Source organism: Rana temporaria, chromosome 8, assembly GCF_905171775.1.
Source record: "Rana temporaria chromosome 8, aRanTem1.1, whole genome shotgun sequence".
Classification (NCBI taxonomy): domain Eukaryota; kingdom Metazoa; phylum Chordata; class Amphibia; order Anura; family Ranidae; genus Rana; species Rana temporaria.
This window is the reverse complement of record NC_053496.1, coordinates 157,294,587-157,310,525: the sequence shown is the minus strand read 5'-3', so window position 1 is coordinate 157,310,525 and position 15,939 is coordinate 157,294,587. Positions and strand designations below refer to the sequence as shown.

At 48.6% G+C, this 15,939-nt stretch overlaps 1 protein-coding gene across 1 annotated transcript in view; it reads left to right on the top strand.

Annotated features, from left to right (window-relative positions):
• Positions 1-630: 630 nt before the first annotated feature.
• PATL1 (PAT1 homolog 1, processing body mRNA decay factor) overlaps positions 631-15,939 on the top strand; it is a 132,839-nt gene continuing 117,530 nt past the window's right edge. The window contains exons 1-2 of the mRNA XM_040321000.1: positions 631-828; positions 11,620-11,710. Coding sequence (XP_040176934.1) covers positions 814-828; positions 11,620-11,710 — 106 coding nt within the window. The 5' untranslated portion in view covers positions 631-813. The remainder of the gene's footprint in view (positions 829-11,619; positions 11,711-15,939) is intronic.

Genomic DNA, 15,939 nt, shown 5'->3' with positions numbered 1-15,939 from the left:
ATATAACTTTTGCGCAAACCAATCAATAAACGCTTATTGCGATTTTTTTTAACGAAAAATATGTAGAAGAATACGTATCGGCCTAAACTGAGGAAAAAAATTTTTTTTATATATTTTTGGGGGATATTTATTACAGCAAAAAGTAAAAAATATTCATTTTTTTCAAAATTGTCGCTCTATTTTTGTTTATAGCGCAAAAAATAAAAAACGCAGAGGTGATCAAATACCACCAAAAGAAAGCTCTATTTGTGGGGAAAAAAGGACGCCAATTTTGTTTGGGAGCCACGTCGCACGACCGCGCAATTGTCTGTTAAAGCGACGCAGTCCCGAATCGCAAAAAGTACTCTGGTCTTTGGGCAGCAATATGGTCCGGGGGGTAAGTGGTTAATATTTGTGGCCTTTTTTTAATACTTTACAAGTGAATAGCTACTGGGGGGCGGTGCTAAACAATGTTGTAACAATGCATTTACACATTAATTTGTTCTGTGTTATGTCAATTTATTCTGTTATCAATAAAGTTTTACACTGATTTTATTTTCCTACTCACAGCCAAGGCGCGGTCCCCCTGCCTTTACGTCACCGCGCACAGTCATCTGGGCGACCCGGAGCGCGCCCGTTCGTCACGAGCTTTGGAAGAAACAGTCAGGCGGCGAGCACGCACGCGTCCAGACCCGACAGCCAATGGCGTTGTATGGGCGCTGGAGCGCGCCTAAGGTTTCGCCAATCCGGGAAGGGGTACGGCAAGAGGAGGGAGCGCGTGTGCGCGCACCGGAGTAAGGAGGTGCGGAGAGGCCGAGAGAGGGAAAGGGAGATATGCTGCGGTTTCAGGTGAGTCAGAGCTCATGTATGGGCTGTTATGGCCGGGTTCGGTCCCAGTGAGCTGGTTAGTTGTGGAGAGGTACTAGCCATGGCTCCAGGGGGGGAGACACCAATACTTTGTTTATCATAGATACACCAGAACTGCTCACTTCCCTTCCTTGTTGGAGGCTGAATACAGGACACACGTGATACAAACCAGAGACTGGCCAAATACAGTGCTTCTAAGGGCGATCACTTTCTGTTCACCTTAATGCATTTCCTGTAGAAAAGTCACCACTTATTTCTTCGTATCCCATCCCTAAACAATTCCCTCAATCCCCCTCATGATGATCCAGTGGTGTCCCCGGGCTGCAGCTCTTCTCTCCCCTTTTGCTGGTCAAAGGAGACCACTGAGACCAGGGGAAGCCTGTGGATGCACATAGCCCAGTGCTGGTACACATCCTTGTGTGTGTGTGTGTGCCCCCGTAACAAACCGCTTGCTATGGGGGCATCTGCAGAAAGGAGCTGTGCTCCCTGTGTCTATGGATGCACATAGCCTGGCACCGGGACACATCCTTGTGCTGCTAGGGGGCATCTACAGAAAGGAGCGGGGGACCACCAAAAGAAGTGCTAAGAGGCTCCTGTGTGCAATGACAGAGCAGGTAAGTATAAACCTCGCTTTTTTTTTTTTTAAAGTGGATGTAAACCCTTTACTATACCCAGTGAAGTGTATAGCCTCAGATGATACACAGATTAACCACTTGCCGCCCGCCAGTGACAGATTGACGTCGGCAAAGTGGTTGTAGAATCCTGACTGGATGTCATATGACGTCCATCCAGGATTCTGAGCCGCTGCGCGCCCCCAGGGGCGCGCATCGCGGCGATCGTTGTTGCAGGGTGTCAGTCTGACACCCCGCAACACCGATCAAGGTAAAGAGTCTCTCACGGAGACACTTTACCACGTGATCAGCCGTGTCCAATCACGGCTGATCACGATGTAAATAGGAAAAGCCGGTAATCGACTTTTCCTCACTCGCGTCTGTCAGACGCGAGTAGAGGAGAGCCGATCGGCTGCTCCTGTGACGGGGGGGTTTGTGCCCACCCCCCCCCCCCCCCCCCGAGGATGCTCACTGGACCACCAGGGATGGCCACTAGACCACCAGGGATTAAAAAAAAAAAAAAGTATGCCACCCTAGACCACCAGGGATGAGGAGGACACAAAAAATGGATGCCAATCAGTGACGCAATTGTTTCCAATCAGTGCCCACAATGAGCATCACTGATTGGCAGGCATTGTTTGGCACCGATTGGCATCCATTAGTACAACACATACAATAGTGCCCATCTATGCCAATCCGTGCCGCCCATCCGTGGCGCATATTAGTGCCCATCAATGCCACCACATCGGTGCCCATCAGTGCTGTCTTATCAGTGCAATACCATCAGTGCCCATCAGTGAAGGAGAAAACGTACTTATTTACAATGTTTTCTAACAGAAACAAAAAAAAAAACGTTTTTTCAACATTTTAGGACTTTTTTTTTTTTTTTGCAGAAAATAAATATCCCAGAGGTGATCAAATACCACCAAAAGAAAGCTCTATTTGTGGGTACAAAATGATAAAAATTTAGTTTGGGTACAGTGTAGCATGACTGCGCAATTGTCATTCAAAGTGCAACAGCGCTGAAAGCTAAAAATTGGTCTGGGCGGGAAGGTGTATAAGTGCCCTGTATGGAAGTGGTTAAACAAATCTATGTGTATTCCCTAAAGGACGTAGTTTACCTTTACCAAGCTGTCACCTATACAGACATTGAGTAATGCTGCCATTGCTATAGGTCAATGTTTCTCAACCAGGGTACCCTTTGTGATTGACACATCCTGGATCTAAGAGGGATGAGAGGACTCAATATTAATACAGGTACTCTGATGTTACTTGGGGGGGGGGGGGGGGGGGGGTCTCATCTATAGGCGGGGCCCTCTGACTCTGTGATGAGGGCCTCTGATATATTGGGGGTAATTTGATGTGATGGGGGACCTCTGATATATTTTGGGGGTAATTTGATGTGATGGGGGACCTCTGATGTGAAGTTAATTTCATCAAGGTGGTGGTTGTAAACCTCATCCCAGGCTCAGGTTTCTCATTGAGAAGCAACATATTTTTTATTTTTTTTGTACTATTTAGAATGGGGTACCTCCAATATTTTATAGTGTGTGTTTTTTTTTAAAGCTTAATAAATGCTGGTGTAGGCTGTTTATGTACCTCATGATGCCTGACTGGGAAACTCCTAGAATGTTACTGTGCACCTCCACTATCACAGGAGTGATTTCTTAAACTCTTGAGCTCTGAGCTACTGCATAAGGGGAGAGCGAGTGCATGTGGGGGGGTTTCTAACCAGAAAAGGATCTCACTTCTATGAAGGTGAACAGTAGCAGCTGTGAGTTTTTTGGTAAAGGTGAACTATGCCCTTACAGCTGATCTCCAGGCAAGCCGCTGGCTACATAATGTATATAGGGGCTGTTTTGGCTGCAAAGAGCTTTGTGTTTTTGTTTATCCAGTCCTGAGATTTACACGGCTCTGTCCTGGTGACCTGACTCAGTGAAGCCTAGTGAAGGGGAGGCACGGGACACTCAGCTTCAACGCTGTTTAAGGGTCCATTTACAGTTTTGCAGTTACCTACATTTTTTTTCAGGATACAGAAAAGCCATGTTCAGTGTTCCAGGTCTGCGCAATATTATGCTTTATGTTTGCATATTATCACACCGTTCTGGATGGCCCTGCATGTCACCACACATGCTGTGCAATGACATGTCTCTGTACATTTCACATAAGGTTCAGTCACAAAAACAGGGAGATATGTAATGAAACGTGTGCTACACTGCCCCCTTCCACACAGCTCTGTCGCTTAAAGTAGGGTGACCAGACATCCCAGGTTTCCGGGGACAGTCCCCAGATTGAAGACACTGTCCCCGGACCAAGTCTGTCCCCGGATTGGATTTGAACAGGGGCTAGGGCAATTTCAAAGACAGTCAGTGCAGAATTAAAAAAATATATATATATATAAAAATTTGAATTACACCACCGCTCTGCCACTCCTACTAGCTTAGGGGAGTGTTTTTTTTCCCATTATCTGTTCCCCTTTCTGATGATCATGTGCTGGTCGCAGTGGAGGGAATATTTCTTTAGTTTCGGGCGCATGCCCATTCAGCTCCGCTTTCATGTTCTTCTCCCGGCCAGCCGCCTGCCTGCTTATCTCCTTGCCTTCCCTGGCAGAGTGATCTTCCTCCGATTCCCACCCAGTAGTAGCCGGGGCCCGGAGAGTAAAGCCTTGTACACACGATCAGACAATAATTGTGTTATGGACGTGTTTTGTCAGATAATCCGACCGTTTGTACGCTCCATCAGACAATTGTTGTCGGAATTTCCGACAACAAATGTAGGATAGCATGCTCTAAAATTTTCTGACAACAAATGTGTTCTGTCGGTTTATCCAATCGTGTGTACACAAGTCCGTCGGAACTAAAATCCAAAGTACAAACACGCATGCTCCGAACCAATGCTAACCATAGCACAACATTAGCAGAAGTTGCCCAAAGGGTGGAGCTAAAGAGCAGAAAAAACACATAGTTTCATGAGTGTTGCCTGAAAAAGTCTGATGGAAATCTAAAAGTGTGTACGAGGCTTAAGACTTGACAGGCTTTGAGTCGCTGATTGCAGCCATTACTAGTAAAAAAAAAAAAAAAATATGTTCCCGGATTTAATTTAAAAAATCTGGTCACCTTAGCTTAAAGTGTTGATGCCCGCACACCAGTTTAGTGAGTGGGTAACAGGGTTTTGGGCTGTAGTTCAGACTTCCCCCTCCCAAAAGTTTTTTTTTTTTCTCCCCTATTTTTCTGGGTTTGTCTTTAAAATATATACTCCCCTAACCAGAAAATCCAGTGTTGTCTTGCCATTAGCCACCGAAAGCCACTGCACATTGGTTCCTGTATTGTCATTTTTTGCTGATGTCATCAGGACATGGCTGCCTTAGGCTGCACTACTGAGCGTGTTTGTTATACATAGCTCTGAAGTTTTCAGGGATGCATGACATTGGTATCCCAGGACGCTGAGGGATGTCGTTTTTTAATCTAGGGGAGAATGGTGTGGGTGCAGACTGTGCTGCCTCTAAAATATCTCCACTAAAAAAAAATGTATTGCTCTTTGCAGGGGGGGGGGGGGGGGGGGGTTAGTTGGGAGTGAGAATACTAAGGCCTCATACCCACGGACGTTTTTACAGCCACTTTTATGAGCGTTTTTGCAGATTAAAAACGGCTCTACATGTTAGCCTATGGCCTCGTGCCCACTATGACGTTTTTGAGCTGTAAATGACATTATAAGCTGCAAAAAAAAACCGGACCAGTGCGGTCTGAAGCTCCAGCGTTAGAGCTGTAAAGACGTCAGACACCGGCAAAGGGTGTTAAACACGATTTAACAAGGCTTAACACTGTGTTAAGCCTCGTCTGGCATTTCTTTCTCTATTCAAAATCAATGGTTCCCTATGGGGAGCCCATTGATTTGAATAGAGGTCGCACCAGAAGTCGGATCAAGATGATACGACTTGCAGGGCGACTCGTGCGGAGAATCTTGAGGGGGAACCCTGCAAAAATAATAAAAAAAAAAATTGCGTGAGGTTCCCCCCAGGATGATACCAGACCCTTCGGTCTGGTATGGATCTTAAGGGGTACCCCCACACCAAAAAAATGGCGTGGGTTTCCCCCAGGATCCATACCAGACCCTTATAGAGCACACAGCCCGGCAGGTCAGGAAAGGGGGCGAGCGCCCCCCCTCCTAGACCATACCAAGCCACGTGCCCTCAACATGGGGGGCACTGCACTGCCCCCACCCTGATGCACCTTGTCCCCATATTGATGAGAACAAGGCCCTTTTCCCGACAACCCTGGCCGTTGGTTGTCGGGGTCTGCGGGCGGGGGGGCTTATTGGAATCTGGGAGCCCCCTTTAATAAGGGGGTCTTCAGATCCTGGCCCCCCATCCTATGTGAATGAGTATGGGGTACATCGTACCCATTCACCTGGGGGGGGGAGTGTAAAAAAAAAAACACACCACACAGGTTTTTAAAGTAATTTTATTTAGGCAGCTCCGGTGGGCCTTCTGACTCCGGGGGTCTTCTTCCGACTTCTCCGGTTCTTCTTTCCGCTCTCCGGTGCCTTCTGGCGGGCTCCTCCACTATCTTCTTCCAGCTCTTTTACTAGCGTTGGCCCGGTCTTCCCCGTCGTGTTCTTCCCTCTTCTTCTTTTCTTCCGATGTGGACTCGACGATCTCCCCCGCTGTAATGCCGTGTGCGCAACGATTTATATAGACATGGGGCGTTGTCACCGGGTGACCCCGCCCCTTATGGCATCAGTCCCGTGGCATGATGGGACTGTGACTCCATAAGGGGCAGGGTCACAGGGTGACATCACCCGGTGACCACGCCCCACGCCTTTATAAATCGTTGCGCACACAGCATTACAGCAGGGGAGATTGTTGGAAGAAGAGAAGAGGGAAGAACACAACAGGGAAGACCGGGCCACAGCTAGTAAAAGAGCTGGAAGAAGATAGTGGGGGAGCCAGGCAGAAGGCATCGGAGACGCGGAAGAAGAACCAGAGAGCGGATAAGTCGGAAGAAGAACCCCAGTTCCCCACCCTGCCCCAAAACACCAACCCCCCCATGTTGAGGGCACGTGGCTTGGTATGGTCTGGGGGGGTAGGGTGCTTGCTATTCCCCTTTCCTGACCTGCCGAGCTGCGTGCTCGGATAAGGGTCTGGTATGGATCCTGGGGTTTCCCCCTCAAGATTGATGATGCGACTTCTGGTGCGATCTCTATTCAAATCAATGGGCTCCCATACGGAACCATTGATTTTGAATAGAGAAAGGAAAAACTTGGCTGAAAGCTAGCGCAGCGAAACGTGCTTTGAATTCAATGCAAAACACGGAAAAAATTACATTAATGCTGCTTTTTTCCTGGCGTCTGTACTAGCTTTACAAACTGTTTTTTAAAACGTCTGTGCGCATGTAACCTAAAAGTTGTAAATGTTAAGTTAAGGTCTGCTTCACATCTGTGATGTCTGGATATACAGCCAAGATAGCTAAAATTGCAGATAGGCAGAGGCTCTGAGGTGTTTTGTAACAGAGCCAGCTCCCTGCTAATCTATTTATAGCAACCTCCCCCGACAGAAATGTCTGGCTGCTTTTATCTGATGTGTCCGAGAATTTGTCAGGAGTTATCAGGCTGATAACAGAGGAACGGTTCAGGAGAGAGCTACGGGACTTGGCTCGTTGAAGAGAGATAACAAAATACTGAAGATATATGTGCCGAGTTCAAATTTCATAAATTGGGTTTACATCCACTTTAATTATCAGCCAGCTGCTGCACCTGCAGGGCACTAATGAGGACAATTTGAAGGGTGTGCATCCTTTTGGCCCCTTTCACACGGGCGCCTCTGTGAAGTGGAATCTGTTTGCTCAGCTGGGGATCTCTCCGCTGATCCCCACTAAACAGACAGATGACAGGTTTGTGTCCACTCTGCTATGCAAAAGGAACACAGTCCCACTCTTCTCTATGGGGAAATCGGATGGAAACAAAATGCTTGTCCGTTTCCATCTGATCCATCAGATGGCTGGGGAATAGGACCACCATCCATTTGTTTTTGACAGACCAGATCAGATGGCATCAGGTGTCTGCTGATATCAGCCCCTCTATATAAGAGGCTGGAGGGTCCGATCAGATCTGCCTAAAAAACTGAAAGGCGGACCTGATTGGACAGCCTGTGAGAAAGGGGCCTTAAGATGTGATTTCCTCTTGGGAGTATCTCACCAGTAATGATATTTTTGTTGCAGGGGATGCCTGAAATCTGACTTGTATCCTAGTGCAGACTTCTGGGAAAGTCAATGAGCTATTCACACAAGCAGGAAATGTTTCTGGGGGGGGGGGGGGGGGTGTGACGTTCATTATACATTTTGTATTCAGAACACCTCCAGGTAGCTATGTTGCATTTTACAGAAAATTTACAGAGCAGCATATTGAAAAGGAATGTTCAATTACAATTGGACATAAGTCGCAATTGTATATGCAATATTATATTACCCCCCCCCCCCCCCCCACAAAAGTAGAGTTACCCTTTGAGTTCCCTGCCCAGCTGCTGCACCTGTACCTTTCACACACACAAGGTTTCTCACTTTTGCAGAGCAGACAACAGCCTGTCATCACACAATTCCCATCGGATTATCCGATCGTGTGTATGAGGCTTTAGTGTCACTAGACCAGGTGTGCCCAACCAGTGTCCCGGGGGCTACATGTGACCCACGGAGCCCTCTAAAGTGGCCTTTGACCTCCTACTCTGGGATGGCAGGTTGGCAAGCCCAGATCACAGGTTGCCGACCCGCCATCCCAGAGCAGCAGTTTTGTGAATGAAGCTGCTGGTAGAGGAAGCAAGTGGCTGCAGAGCAGAGCCACATAAGCCAATGCTTCCTGTATAGTGCTCGCTCCTGTCACAGGCAGAGTGAGACCTGGGACAGCAACAGCCGGCGATACCTGAATGGAAGACAGTTATTAAGCCCAGGTTCACACTGGGTACGATTTGAGATGCGATTTGAGATGTCAAATCGCATCTCAAATCGGCAGCATTTGCCGGCAATTGTGGGCAATGGCACTGTCCTAATCGGTGCGACGCCGCATCTGCGGCGCTGCACCGATTTCAAAAAGTAGTTCCTGTACTACTTTTTGCGATTTCGGGCCGCGATTTACATTGAACCCTGCACTCTTAAATCGCGGCCGAAATCGCGGTAAAATCGCGATTTTACCACGATTTTGAATTCGCAGCAGTGTGAACCTAGCCTAAAGGGTAAGTTTACTATTAAATTCACAGTATATATGGATATATCTGTTTTGCAGTGGTTACTGGGCTGCTTTCAAACTGATCCGCAGGTGCAGTGCAGCTGCGGGTTACCTGCACTGAGCAATAGACTTATTACCTGTGGCTTTGTTGCGCCTCAGCTCGGCTTTGTTGCAAATCGCAGCGCGTCAGTGTGAAAGCAGCCTTCGGCCCCTTTTATATGAGGAGTCTGACCCAATCGGACTTAATATTCACTTCTATGGAGCAGCAGATGTAAACGGACTTGTGTCTGTTTATACCCGCCTACCTAAAAAAAAATAGAATGGGATCTGCCCCCTTCAGTCTGGGCGAATCGGATTGGGTCAGAGGCCCATAGAGTAGAGTGGTCTGTGTCCGTGGACACGAACCTGTCATTCTTCCGCTCTTTGTGGCCCGCGACCAGTTACCAATTACCTTAAGTAATTAAAAACTGTCTGACATTCGGCCTGTGTATGGCAACTGGTCTGACAAGCCAGCCATTGGACCAGCTTCTGTTGGATGAGCATGCTGGAAAACAAGCAGCCAAGCTGAGTGTTCTGGCATGGGGGCTGTCCCCTTAAACGGAAAAAAAAAAAAAACTAGTAGGCCCCTTTCACATGGGTGCCTCTGCCTGAGGGACTCCGCTTGCTCAGTGGGGGATTGCTCCGTTAATCCCCACTGAGCAGGCAGATGACAGGTTTGTCTCCGCTCACCTTGCAGAGCAGAGACGGACACAGTTCTGCTCTCCTCTATAGGGTGAAAAGGACCGCCTGTCTGTTTTCATCTGATTTATATCTAATTAGATCCGCCTGATGGATGGAAAATAGGGTCTCCATCTGCCTGGATAGTGGCGCATGTCGGTGGACTCGTCACCACTGACATACTCCGCCCATAGGGGAAAGTGTGAGGTCTGCCTGAAAAAGTGAAAGGCATTTGGACGTAATTGTAAAGCTTGGGCAAAAGGTTCTTTAAGGGAGAGTGGTTAAAATGCTCCCCTTCCCTCCAAGCACAAGTTTAAGGTAACATAGAATCTTATAATTATGATGAGCACAGCACAGCAGGTCCTCTATTGCTCTCCCATGTGGTTGCTTGGTGCTGACTTTGTTATGGCGTTACTGTTTTGCAGTCTGTACACACAGTACTGCTATAAGTTAGCAAAGTCAGCACCCAGAAACCATGTGACACTGTGGGAGAGCAATCGAGTACCTGCTGTGATCATCATAATAATGATGAGCATACTGTGGGGAATCTGGGTCTGTATCTTCATTCCACAGTAATCGGTGTGACTGTGTGCAGTGTATGCCGCCACTTGCCTGAAGTTGTGCTCTGTCTGCCACCAACTGCTGGTTTAGGTCTCCTGTGCCCTTTCAGCCACCTGTCTGCCTCACATAAGTCTCTCCCTCCCACTTACTGAGGGAGTAGTGTACAAATGAATCACTCCACCAGGTGCATTCAATGGGCGGTCGGAACTAGTGCAGGGCATTATGCGGTGCCGGGTTATATGCCTTCCCCTCCGAAAATTGTCCTTCCTCTGCTCTCACTTGCTGGGCCCCATCAGGTCAGAGGGGCCCAGGAAAATGTAATTACACCCTGGAAAGCAAGTAGGAGCAGGTGTGTGCTTAAGAAAAAACCCTTTTATTTATTTAGCCAGAAATTAACTTTAAACCTTCTTGGGCCCACCTTGTTGAGCTGATAGGGCAGTACAACTGGCCCATCAGTGGCCCTGGCTATACCACTGCAGTTCATTAAAATGTTCATATTTCTTCCACGTATTGTTTTGCGGTGTGCTAAATGTTCACTCCTTGCTCCCGTGACAGCGTATTCTCTGTTCTGCACTTTCCTAGCTATTAATGCACCTGCTGATTCTAGTTGTACATACCTTCCCCGTTCGTTTATGTTGGTAACATAGATTTCATCAATTGTAGTTTTATCGTTCTAATGTGTGCCAGTACTGGATGCATCGGAATGTATTACTGTAGTACTTTCACATATAGTGGGATCATGTGAAAAAAAAACGTAGTTGTCACTATTAAAGGATAAATTGACCTTTAAAGGGGTGGTTCCCCTAAAAATAAACTTTTGACATTGCATTTGCTACATTAATTACAATTAGAATCGGCTGGTTTTATTGAAAAAATACCTCCGTACGTAGCGTTTGCTATATTCGTTCCCACCGCCACTTCCGGGTACGATGCTGGCGGTGGGTGTTCCTAATTGATGGACAGGCATCCGACCGACGCATCCATCGCGTCACGAGATGCAGAAAGAAGCCGAACGTCGGTGCGGCTCTATACGGCGCATGCGCACCGACGTTTGACTTCTTTCGGCATCTCGTGACGCGATGGATGCGTCGGCCGGATGCCTGTCCATCAGCAGCTCTCTGCTCTGACACACTGGAGCGCCTATCTTCGGCCGCCTAGGTGACGACTCCTCTCGCCATAGGCGGCCCCTCCCTGCCAGCGATCTTCTGGGACAAAATGCAGGTCCCAGAAGATCGTCTGGCCAATAGGATAGTGCAGTGCGCGCCTGGCTGTGAAGCCATAAGCTGTCACGGCCGGGTGCCCACAGTTATGATGATGGTGCGGGGGAGAGGAGCGAGCCTCCGGGCGGCCGCATCGCTGGACCATGGGGCAGGTAAGTGGCAGTTTATTAAAAGTTGGCAGCTATGCTTTTTGTAGCTGCTGACTTTTAATAAACGAAAACACGGGTGGAACGCCGCTTTTAAGGTAAAAAAAAAAATTAAAATTCTCCCTCCTCTCTTGATCCAAATTATCATTTTAAATCTCAGTGGTTGCTGTCTTGCGGAACAGATGTTTTTTTCATTACACACAAGACTTGCTGATTGTATTGTGCAGCTGGTCAGATAATACAATATTAGGTCTCTCAATACAGTGATTGCTGCTAAATTGCTGATTTCATACATTTGTTTTTCAGTCTCTTGAGGATGGTGATCGCTTCCCAGACCTCGAGGAAGATGAGGATATCGACCAGTTCAATGATGATACATTTGGAGCAGGAGCGATTGGTAAGTGACCAAGCACATTTGTAGAAGGACTGTTATTTGGCCCAAATTACTAATAAGCACTCTTTTAATTGAAGGAGCAGTCTACCCCAAATTGATATTTCATTTTTCGGCAGATACTGCATGTGATGGTTTCTTAAATCTGAGTCTTTTGGTGAGATTTCTGAGCGGATTTCCCGGACCTACACACTTGTGCCTCTTTTAAGGGGTTTCCAATCTCTGTTCTGTGTGTTTTTTATACAATGTGTAGAATGGAACAGAGTCTGGAATATTTACAGTATTTGCTAAAAGCTTGTGTAAGCTGGCCCTTTTAAAGGATAAGTTCACTTTCAGAAAGTTACGGTGAAAGGGTGTCGCCACTTATAAAGGTGGTGGGAGATGTTTCTTGCGCTATGCGACTACCTGACTCGGACTGTATTAGCAGCTTGATTTCCAGAGACTACAAGCTGAAGATTTGCTGCTTTCCCCCTCCATGCTTTATGTGCTCAAAGATATTTTTGCATCCACAAATAATCAGTTTTGCGGCCCCTGGAAAGACTATTCTTCCAAAGGGTCATCATGCTCTTTCTGGAGGAGAGGTATCTCTGCTTCTCTATTCCAACATGTTGACAGTTTCCAAGCTAAATTGGTATGTCATAATCGGGGTCTAAACAATTTCCTCAAAATTCAGGATTAAATCCACCTGATCAATGAGTGCTCCCTTCATCGGGGGAACTTCCTGTCATCGGCGGGTATCAAGGGCGCCTACCGGATTTTTCTGGCCTCATCAGCAGTCTCTGATTCGCAAAGGAGGGTCACCACTATCAATTTTGTGTCATTACCCTTCAGTCTTTCCACAAACCCAGTGTGTTTGACCAGGTTTTGACTCCTGATTTTGGGTTGTTGAGGACCAGGTGGAACCTTTTTTTTTTTTTTTTTTTTTTTTTTTTGAGGGAGGGGGCTTTCTCTCTGGGGGGGGGGGGCTTTCCTGAGGGGACTGTTATCTGGCCTGTGTTTTTTCTTTTTTTTTTTTATGGGGCCTTCCTGTGAGGGGGCTTTTCCTGTTTAAACACAGCATTTTGCCGGCATAGCCGCGCTATGGCGCAGCTTACATTGCGGTCAATCATTTTCCAATGACCGCGTTCTGAAGGATTTTATTGTTAGTCCTGGACACGTTTGTGCCAGGGTGGGGATGGACTGCAGACTGGCGGTAAGAGTGCCCCCTTCCCCCGTTATCCCCTGGGGAATGCTCTGTTATGGAGCCATGGACCAGGTACCTGGGTAGTAAAAAAAAAAAAAAAAGCAGGATAAGGCATTTATGGGTGTGCTCCTTAATGCTGCAAGGGACTCTCTTAAGCTGGATAATGCAGCTGGGTTTCCGCCGAGGGCTCGGTCTTTTTTGGATCACACAAATCAGACCGCTCTGTGAAGGTTTTTTCCCTCTCTGCCCTTCTTTGATAAGTTCTAAGAGGCGGAATGAGAAAAGCCGCTGAGGGATTTTGTATTCCCTCACCGCCGGGCGGTCCAGTGCCCCTTTTGAGGAGAGCCGTTTCAAAAGGTGGGCTTCTTCTCCGGTGTTGAACCCCCAGGCTGTCATGTATAGGTGACCACTCTCCCTATTGCGGGAACCCCCGCTTGTATGGATCTGACTGATAGAGGATGGAGGAGCACTGACTCTCTACCGTAGTTATTAGGCTAGCGGACCAGCCGGTCCAGGGCCTCATATAGGTCTGTGATGCTTGATTGAATGCTGCGCCCTTCTGTTTCAGAATAGTTTTATGCACAGGGTGGTGTAGTGGTTAACTCCATTACTTGGCAAGAGAGTCTTTGTTTTGAATCCGGACACTGACGCCAATCTGCCTGGAGCTTGCATTGTCACTCCCTGTGTCTGCGTGGGTTTCCTCCGGGTACTTTGGTTCCCTCCAAAGGCATGTGTGCATACACCTACATAATATACATACACACTATGTGTGTGTATTATTTAGGGGCAACCCTCCCAGGCCATCAAAGGCCCAGCTGGGGGACTAATCCGTCCCTGGGTGCGTAAGCAGATCACGCCGGCACCCAAATTCTGCCATTGTAGTAGCCTTCCCTCCCTGTCCCTAGGTGGGAGGGGTGGCTTGCAGGTTCACAATTTAGTGAAACCTCCCTGCTTTCCGACCAGTGGGTCTGCGAGGTGGTCTCTTCGGAGTACTAGATAGGGTTTCCTCCTATCCACAGAACAAAGTTCCTTCCTCGTGTCTTCCTCTCCCGGCCCGTCGGTCTGCCTTTGGCAGTTTGGGATTTGCTAAGCTGCAGGGTAAATTTTACCTTTCCTGCAGGACGAGAGGTTTGGGGTTTTCTATGGGCCTCAGGCCCTGAATATTTTTGTGAACGTCGGGTAATTCCGCATGGAATTCATTAGTTCGGTGGTAGCTGCGCTTCATCCGGGGGACGTCCTGGCGTCCTCGGACATCAGGGACGCATACATGCATGTCACGTTTTGCCCATGTCAGTGTTTTTTCTGTGCTTCGTGATGAGAGAAGGGTCTCTGTCAGCCTGTGGCTTTCCCTTTTTGATCTGGCGTCAGCACCATGGGTTTTCAGCTGGGAGCTCGCACTTATCCTAACTTTGTTGGGACAGCGAGCCTTTGCCTCATTGGCTACTTGGACGACTTTCTTCTGAGAGCGATGCCTCATGGGTTGTGGGGGTCCTGTTGGCCCTGAGTCGCTGGACTTGCGTGGACCTACGGCCACACCTCCCAGAATGTGCCCGCTCTCGCCTGGTCTCGGTAGCTACCCAGGATCGGGCCTGGGTGGGAGACCGCCTGGGAATACCAGGTGCTGTCTACCGTTCATTGTCCTACTATTTTAGGCTATGCTTCTCCTCGATCGAGGAGGTTGCAAGGTCGTCCGATCTGGTTTCAGCTGGACAATGCCACGGCCGTGGCTTCGGTCTACATCAGGTATATCGGTAGGCGGACTACTGGAGTCTCCAGATGCTGGACCAGGGCGACTGGTCTTTGTGCTTGGGGTGTTTCGGCTCCCTTGCAGGAGGTGAGCCTCACAGTGCATGGATCTCCTGGCCGCTCATTTCCACCGCAACGGTGTTGAAGTTAGTGGCCAGATCTGGTACAGACGTGTTAGTCGTGCTGGTGGCCCTGTGGGGTCTGTATCGGTGACTTTTTGCCGTTCCTCCATTGTAGTTGCTTCCTTGGCTGCTCCACAGAGTGGAGGCTGAGGAGATCCCGATGATTCTAATCGCTCCAGATTGACCTCGGTGTCCTTGGTACGCCGATATCGGGCGCCTGATAGCGGAGGTACCCTGGCGGGTTGCCAGGGCGGGAGGTCCCTCTGTCTCGAGGTCTCATACTTCCTCCTGTTGTACAGTCACTGACTGGGGTCTGTCCGACTCGGTCATCTCAACAATGCTGAGGGCACGGTCTTCCGGAGGATCTACCGTCGCACCTGGAAGGCCTACATCTCTTGGTGCGAAGAGATGGAGTGACGTCCACGGACGTACTCTGTGTCCAGGGTCCTGCTGTTTTTACAGCTTGGAGTGGATCTAAAAATAGCTTGAAGCACCGTTTGGGGGCAGATTTCAGCCTTGGCTGTGTTCTTTCAGTGGCCTTTTTTGCAGCCCGTTCCCTGGTGGGTCCCTTTTTGTGTGCAGGGGGTTTGTCATATACTTTCTTGGCCCATCTCTTCCCCCATGAGTTTTGACTCTGGTGCTCTCGGTTCTTCAGGAACCTTTTCTTTCAGAAGGTGCCCCCTTTAGTGGCCTTTACCTCTGTTAGAGGGGTTTCTGAGTTGGCGGTCTTGTCTTGCAAGCCGCCATGCTTGATCCTCCATAAGGATTAGGTGGTGGTGCGCCTGCGACCTTCCCTTCTTCCGAAGGTGGTTTCGGCCTTTCGCCGGAATAAGGACATTGTTCTTCCATCCCTCTGTCCTCGGCCGGCGCATCCTACGGATGTTGCCTTTCATACTTTAGGCGTGGTACGCGCTTTGCGGGTGTACCAGCCTGCTACAGCTCCGTTTCGGAGATCTGACTCTTGTGTAGGTGTCTGGTCCACTAAAGTTCCTGGCGGTCTCGTCGACAACCATTTCTTGGTGGATCAGGCAGGCTGTCATACAGGCCTATGCTCTTAAGGGTCTGGCCCCCCTTTCCGGTCACGGCACTTTCGACCAGGGCAATTGGTGCTTCCTGGGTTTTTTTCCGACATCATGCGTCGGTCTCACAGGTGTGAGAGGTGGCGACTTGCTCGTCCATTCACG